We start from the raw sequence: 8,359 nt of genomic DNA, 5'->3' as shown, positions 1-8,359 counted from the left end.
AGTATGAGCTCTCTTTCCCATGCACCTAATATATGTTGATTGATTGATTGATTGAACTAGGGGTAATAGTAGTGATGACTACCTCAGTAGTATCTTCTCAACCAGAAGGAGTGCTAGCACATTGCAAAATGTTTGGATTATTCTTTGCAGGGGTGGTGATGTTAACCTTTGAGAATGCTATATAAGCCCTGGAAGTGATTGGCTATTAATGATATACAAAGAGAACAGCTAGAAGGAGCATAGAGAGGGAGAGCATTTTAAGCAAATGGAAAAAAGTTTGTGGCCTTTGGGCACCACCGACAATCCTTGACCTGGTTGGCTTCACTGTCCGGTCCCACTGGGTCAAGATGGCATTTCTGGCACCATCCCACTTCCCTGGTCCAGTCAGACGAAACTGGTAAGGACTGCAGGGGCCAAAGTAAACTTCCACTGCCAGTTTGGGGTCTGTTAGAAAAAGCCACAGTACATTGGGCTTTGTTCCTATAAAGGAAGCGAGTTCATCCATATATGTGATGTAATCAGTCTGTAAAGTCTGACTCTGGCCAAACCTTGAAAGAGAAAAGAATATTGGAATAGACTTCAAGATAGTACCCAGAAATACAACTTAGCATCTATCAACTAGGTGAGGCAGCTAGGTGGAACAGTGGACAGAGCACTGGGCCTGAAGTCAGGAAGATTTGAGTTCAAATCCAGCCTTAGATATTAGCTGTGACCCTGGGCAAGTCATTGGACCACTATCTGCCTCAGTTTCCTCAACTGTCAATAGGTATCTTAATAGTACTGACCAAACAGGATTGTTATGAGGATCAAATGAGATAATATTTGTAAAGTACTTACTAGAGTGCCTGGCACAATAGTAGGCACTGCCCTTAATAAATGTTTATTCCCTTCCTCCCCCTACAAACACTGTTCCATAACACAGGTTGAGAAACTAAGAAAAAGCCTACACTCGGGACAGTGATTGATTAAGTGACTGAATCAAAGAGATAACGTAGATAATAAAATTCCACAAATAATCTCAACACCACCAACCTCTTCTCCAGAAGAGTTAAAGCATAATTTTTTCTTTCCACCCTTCAAGCATGGTCTAGTACATAGAGTGCTTGCTTTGAATTCCTAGCCCTTCTTCTGGCTGTGAATTGGATTTAAGTGAGGGAGGGCTGTACAAAGTCGCCAGCCTCATCCTGGATCTAGTGGCAAGACACAGATCAGGAGACTGGACACGGCCCTGGATGCAGTGAGAGACCTTGGCCTTTTTAAGTTAAGGTCTTTCCCGGGTCTCAGTTTGACTGAGGCAACACTCATCCAGTGATTAAGGCTAGGTAAAAAATGAGGCAGAGAATGGCCTTTTTTACCTAGGTGATTAATAAATGTACTAAGGGAATGGCTCCTCTGCCTTCACTCTCCCACCTTCTCCCCCAAACGTCGCTGGTGGAGTGATTGCCTACGTGCACAGCTCAGACTCCAGCACTCCTCTCTTTTAAAGCCATCCTGGTTCTTTGTTGTTTCCCAGATCCACCTCCAAGTGTTACAGGCTCTCAGCTATCTGGCTCCAAGCTTCCTTTCTGGTCCACTCCCTTTGCACTGCTTCTCTATGTGGACTTGATGCTCCAGTCACACCAGAGCACTTGTGTTCTTCACCTCACAGCCTTGGGAAGAAAGCTATTTGGAAACTTAGGGCATTATAGCAAGGTGTATTGTTGTTGTTATTTTCCAGCTGTATCCCATCCTTTCCTGTCTGCACACCTCTGCTCATTCCATCTCACACACTTGGAATGCACTGCCCATGACCTTTGTTTGTAGAAGTCCCTCCTCTCCTCTAAAAGCAAACTGAGGTGTCACTTCTTTTTTTTTTTTTTTTTTTTGGTGAGGCAATTAGGGTTAAGTGACTTGCCCAGAGTCACGTAGCTAGTGAGTGTTATGTATCTGAGGCTGGATTTGAACTCAGGTCCTCCTGACTCCAGGGCCGGTGCTCTATCCACTGTGCCCTGAGGTGTCCCTTCTTTTAGGAAGCCTTTGCTTCTTCCCTCTTTTCCCTCTTCTCTTGTGCTCATCTGAACCCAATTATCTTCATCTACGAAACAGGCATAACAATACTGGTACTTCCTCACAAAATTAATCATAGGGTCATACATTGGGACCTAGAAAAGACCTCAGAGGTCATCAAATCAAGGCCCTCATTTTGCAGAGGCAGGAACTGGAACCCTGAGAGATTGTGACTTGCTCAAGGTCACTCAGCTAGTACACAGCTGAGCTGGGATTTGAACCTGTGCCCTAGGACTCTGAGTTCAGTGTTCTATTCTCTGTTCTACCTCTCTACGTTGTGAGGGAGATGCCTTGTGAACTGAAAAGCGCATTTGTAAAATGAATGACTTGGATCAGATGATCTTTAAGATCATTTCCAACTCTATAATTCTGTGATTCTTTTACTTCTTCTAGGATAAAGTCCCGGAATTAAAAATCCTTCAAAATCTCCCTTTTATGGACTCAGGATTCCTTTGGTGGAAGGGTTAGTCAGGAGGATGACCTGTGCCAAAGTGAGCACCAGAAAGATCAAAGAGGAGAATAAAGTCAGCAGCATCGGACTCTCATTTAGATGCACTTTAATGTCTAGAATCTAGCCCCTTGCATTTGAGGTAGTTAGGTGGCACTGCGGAGGCAGGAAGCTGTGAGTTCAAATCCTGCCTCAGATGCTCACTAGCTATGTGACCCTTACCAAATCACTTAACTGCTATCAGCCTCAGTTTCTTCATATGTAAAATATGGATGATAGTACCTATTTTATAGGTGGGTGTAAGGCTCAAATGAGATGAAATGTAAAGTGCTCTGCAATCCTTAAAGCGCTATATAAATGCTAGCAATTAAAATAATTACCCTGAATAATCTGGAGCTTGCTTTTTCCTTCTGTGAAGACATTATTCAGAGGAAGAGTTCATTTTTTCAGGTCATTGTTGTTGTTTGCCCCAACCTTTGGTGAGTGGGTGGTATGTAAGAGTATTAGCTTTGGAATCAGGAAATCTGGATTCAAATGCCAACTACTCAATTTGCCAACTGTATGACTATAGGTAAGGCCCTCCCTTCACCTCTGAGTCAGGCCCTCTCTTCTTTGGGGCACTAATTTCCTATCCCACTAAAGGTCTGAAAGAATCAAAGCACTTCCTAAGGTACTTAAGACCTACCTCCAGCCTGGCTTACTCATCCAGGTATGATTTATTACTTTATGATTCTTTCAAACCTTTCTAAAATATCATTTTGGAAGGTCATTCCCTTTGTAGGAGCATCAATATGAAAAAAATCATTTGAATATGGAGTGTCAAGTCACAAAACTTGTTCCTAGTGATTCCTATGTAAACTTGAGTCATTACTATCAGTATGCAGATCTGTAGGGTTATATGGAACAAGGTAGCATGGTGGAAAACATTCTGGATTTGGACTCAGATGACCTAGTTTGAATCCTGGCTCTGCTATTTACTAGCCAACTAATAGCAGGGAAGTCACTCAACATCTCTGGCTCTGTTTTCTCATCTGTAAAATAAGGAGGTTAGACTAGATGACCTTGAAGGGCCCTTCCAATTCTGTATCTCTGATCCTATGATCTTAGACATGAAATCTTCCTGTAGGACATACCCTATGGAAACGGAACAGCTATCACTCCTCATAATGCCTGAGTGCATATTATTGTGTTCATATGTGTAGACAAAGGATAACTTTAGGAATTATTTCCTTAACATTTGCATCCACCTACCACTTGAGCTTTTTTCCCATTTTCTCATCAATGTCATCCATCATGGCACTGAAAGGAGGCAGAGTGCAAGAACCTAGATGGAAATGGAGAAAGAAATGTCCATAAATGATATCCCCCCAAATGAGAACTAGATAAGAGCTGCTGGTTAAACTTGTGGTCTTCTTTTTCAGCACATAGACTATGGCCTATTGAATCTATGGATAAGGCCTGCCCTACCCTGTCCTACCCTGGTGATGAAAGCAAATGGTAGCCAGCAGCTACCATGCTTTTGAAACAATGCATGAAAATCATTATCTTATTTGTCTGTGTACATTCACTACTGCTCTCTGTAACCACAGGATGTATCATAGTCAAATTTCTTGCCACAACACCCTGTGTTTCACAAGTTATATGTAGTCAAGGACTGTGTTTCATGTCCTCCCTTCCAACAATACTCTGTGTCCCCAAATACTTAGGACTGCTCTGGCTCTACTTTGAGAAAATTCAGAATCTCAAATCGGCAACTTACAGAACAGATGAATTATAGGTAATCAAATACATGGCAAAAGATTGTTCATATTATCAAAGTACCTGGAACATAGTAAGCAACAAATGCTTTATCATTCATTCATCATTTATTCCTGATTGGAGGGCCAACCTTCCATTCAAATGTACCTCTTTAGTCATCTAAATTCCTACGAACTCTACAAAGTTAGGAAAATAAGGGTTAAATAAAGAAATGAACAGAAGATAAGTCACTCTGCAGCCTCAATTTCCTCATCTCTAAAATGAAGGAGATGACCTCTATAGATGATATCTGAGGGCAAGGGCATTGTGGAGCAGGTTTGTACAGGCTCTTGAGAGCTAATTCAAAATTTTCAGTATGAGCAGTTACACCTCAGAAATTAGCAAACATTACAAATCAGGGTTTGGTTGTTGTTTTGTTGATTGTCTATACTTAAAAAAGTGACAAAGAAAATCTTAATAATGAAGATTTAACTTAGTGTATCATGGGTTTATTTTTTTGGGAAGCTTGTTAAACATTTACTGGCATACCCCTGGCTTAAGATCTTTCTTTTCAGCTCAAACATTTTATGATTCTACTGTAGAAAGTGAGGTATACTGAGATTATCCAAATCCTTTGAGTTCTTGAATTAAATGGTACTTTAGACTTGATTATTAATATTATTAATCATAGAACATTATAGAATATAGACTTATTTTAACATCATTAATTATAAGACTATAGGATGTTATTAATTATGGAATTATAGAATATTATTAATATTCTTAGAGCAACAGAAGTCAATTTATTTAAGACATTGCCTTCCCTCATCCAGCTCTTATTTTCTTCATTTACCCTCATAGGGACAGTATGTAGCTTCTGAAAGAGGAAATAGGTTACTAACAGAGGTAGGAGTGAGGTTAAAAATGAGATAGTGTTTAAGGGCAACCTTCTTCTGACACATCCCGACTTTTCTTTCAGAATTCATATACATACGTATGTATATATGGACACATGTATACATGTGTAGGTATATGTGTATATACACATACACACATGTATGTATGTATGTATGTATGTATGTATGTATGAGTGTTCCTTTGGTTTGCCTCCAACTTTTTTTGAGTCTGTGACATGGAAGTTATGGCCCTGTCTACCTGCAAGGATTTTAGCAGCCCAACGGGCTTGTAGGTCAGTTGTGGGGATGGCAGCACCGAGGGACTGGACGAGGCCAATCACAGCCAAGGTTGGCTTCTCAAGAGGAGGAGGGAAGATGCCTTTATAGAGCGTCACTTCATTGTCTCTGCTTTTGATGATTGAGTCATCAAGGAACGGGTAGGCGTAACCATAGCCAGTTGCAAAGATGACAGAGTCAATGGGCCCAAACTCTGTCCCATCCTGAAACACTGCAGATGTCTCTGTAAATTCCTTTACATTGGGCTTGATGGATACTGCCCCACAGATGATGCGGGCTGGGAGCTCGTCATTGAACACAGGCTCTTTTCTCAAAGTTCTGCATAGAAAAGATAAACAAATGTCCCAGGAATGATAATCCTCCTTTACTTAGGGACCTTATAAAATTCTATAGACTATGGAACTAAATTTTAGAAGGCAAAAATGGACATTTTGGCTTATAATAATAATAATGATGATGATGATGATGATGACAACAAACATTGATATGGCACTTACTATGTGCCAAGCAGTGCACTAAGCACTTCCATTTTTATCTCATTTGATCCTCACAAAATTATGTTTCTTTGTGATGATTCTGCTTTTATTATCCACAATAATTCATAATTCTACTCTCTGTGCTGCTTCTGTAGAGTATTAGCCTAGCTATTCACCAAATGGATGAGAATAAAGAGGGATCATAGCTATGAAAGTGCCTTGAAACCTAAGTTGTAGCTTTGTTTTTCTCCTTCTGCCTCAGAGCCCCAAGCCAATTATAAGGTAGCTTCAGCAGCATCATCATTGATCGCCCTTACCTTTGCCCTCATCCTCACTGGCCTGAAGAGAGTGGGTAAGCATATGTTGACTTTTGATTTATTTTCTTCAGTTTAATCATAAAACTTACTGTCATTTTTTAAAATAGTATTTTATTTTTTCCCCAATTACATGTAAAAATAATTTTTGACATTCATTTTTTAAAAAATTTAAGTTCTAAATTCTTTTACCCCTTTCTCTCCTCCCCACCCCCCCGCCTTGAGATAGTACGCAATCTGATATAGGTTATACATGTGCAAAAAGCTATCATGATTTTTGATGTTGCAATTTCACATGCTAAAATCTACGTGACTAAAAATAATAACAAGAATGATGCCTAGCATTTACATGGTGATTTATGGTTTGCAAAGCACTTTACAAATATTTTCTGATTTTATCCTTACAACAACCCTGTTTGAGGCAGACAGTGGTTAAGTGACTTGGTTGTGGACAATAACAATAAAACGGTAATATTTACATAATGTTTACTATGTGTCAGATAGATACTGTGTTAAGTGCTTTACAATTATTGTCTCATTTAATCCTCACAACAACCCTGAGAGGTAGGTGCTATTAGTATCTCTATTTTACAAATGAGGAAACTGAGGCAGACAGAGATTAAATGACTTGCCCAAGATCACATAGCTAGTAAGTGTTTGAGGCTAGATTTGAACTCAGGTCTTCCTGAATCCAAGTCCAGAACTCTAACCACTAAGCCACTTGGTCCCCTCAACACTCTAATTTAGCTTGTTTTCTCAGGGGAGTTCAATGTTTTCCTCCTTCTGCCTCAGAGCCCCAAGTAAAGTGAAGCTTTACAAACCATGGGATTTATCTTTGTACCTCAGCAGCTAGGTGGCGCAGTGGATAGAGTCCTGTGCTAGGATCAGGAAGATCTGAGTTCAGATCCAACCTCAGATACTTCCTAGCTGTGTGACTCTGGATAAATCACTTAACCTCTGTTTGCCTCAATTCCTTTGACTGTAAAATGGGAATAATAATAGCACCTGCCCTCCATTGAGGTTAAGAGAATCGAATGAGATAATATTTGTAAATCATTTAGCACAGTGCCTGACACATAGTAGGTGCTTAATAAATGCTTGTTTTCTTTTTCTTCCCCTCTACTTTCACAATTTGGAAGTACAAATTTCTTTCACCTCTGCAAACCCATTTCTCATACCTTAGAAGGTAATAAGCAAAGCTTGTGATATCTTTTACCTTTTTTTTTATGGTGGAGGTAAGGAAGTGTGAGAAGATATTAAAAAGTAATTTGTGAAAATTGTGATAATATGGCATAGTGGATGGCGAGCTGGCTGCTGTGGAACTAGGAGGCCTGTGTTCAATCTTGCTTTGCCATATTCTGGCTATGTGATCCTTCAGGCTAAGTCACCTGAACCTTCAATACTCTACTGTTCTAACTTGCAGAGAAAGCACTGATCCACTTTGGTACAGAGAAGTCTCCGTACCAATGAAATCACTGGCTAAGTTCCTACTTCAACAAGAAGGTAAAAATGTAGGACTTTTTAGCACTGAATTTCTAAAACCAGAATTTATTGCCCATAAGTCTGTGCAAAGAGGCAGTTTTTTTTTTGTTTCAATTGTGCTTGGGTACAAAAATTGCACCAGGTCTCCAGAGCTTAACTATCTGGGCAAATCCCAGACTGTTTAAGCTCTGTTTGGAGAAAAATAAAATAAAATGAAGTGAAATGTTAAATGATCTGTGATTTTATTAGCTTGAGGAACTCCCTTGGCAGAATGCCCTCCCTGAGTTTGATTGCTATCTATATGACTTCAGAAGATAAGTTAATAAGCATTTTAAAAACATTTTCTGTATGCCAGGCACTGTGTTGATAAGATAAGTCCTAGGCAGCTGCCTAAATCAGAGAGAGGTTAAAGAACTTTCCTAAGATCACACAATTAGTAAATGTCAGAAGCAATAGTTTTGAATCTAGATCAACAAAAGTCAAAATCATTTATATGTGCCAGGCACTGTGCTTAATGCTGGGACTGCAAAGAAAGGCAAAAAACAAGCTTCCTACTCTTAAGGAGCTCACATTCTAATGAGGGAGATAAAAGGCAAGCAATTACATACAAATAATATCTATCTATCTATCTATCTATCTATCTATCTATCTATCTATCTATCT

At 39.6% G+C, this 8,359-nt stretch overlaps 1 protein-coding gene across 2 annotated transcripts in view; it reads right to left on the bottom strand.

Moving 5' to 3' along the window:
- Positions 1-205: 205 nt before the first annotated feature.
- The window catches only part of LOC114047655 (putative dimethylaniline monooxygenase [N-oxide-forming] 6), a 26,154-nt gene continuing 18,000 nt past the window's right edge, over positions 206-8,359 (bottom strand). For both annotated transcript variants that reach the window (XM_027868554.1, XM_027868553.1), the window contains 3 exons: positions 5,387-5,742; positions 3,746-3,818; positions 206-548 (listed from right to left, as the gene is read on the bottom strand). In XM_027868554.1, coding sequence (XP_027724355.1) covers positions 206-548; positions 3,746-3,818; positions 5,387-5,742 — 772 coding nt within the window. The remainder of the gene's footprint in view (positions 549-3,745; positions 3,819-5,386; positions 5,743-8,359) is intronic.

Source organism: Vombatus ursinus, unplaced genomic scaffold (assembly GCF_900497805.2).
Source record: "Vombatus ursinus unplaced genomic scaffold, bare-nosed wombat genome assembly UNPS02014789.1, whole genome shotgun sequence".
In the NCBI taxonomy this organism is placed as follows: domain Eukaryota; kingdom Metazoa; phylum Chordata; class Mammalia; order Diprotodontia; family Vombatidae; genus Vombatus; species Vombatus ursinus.
The sequence above is the reverse complement of the archived record's forward strand: the minus strand, read 5'-3'. Positions and strand labels throughout refer to the sequence as shown.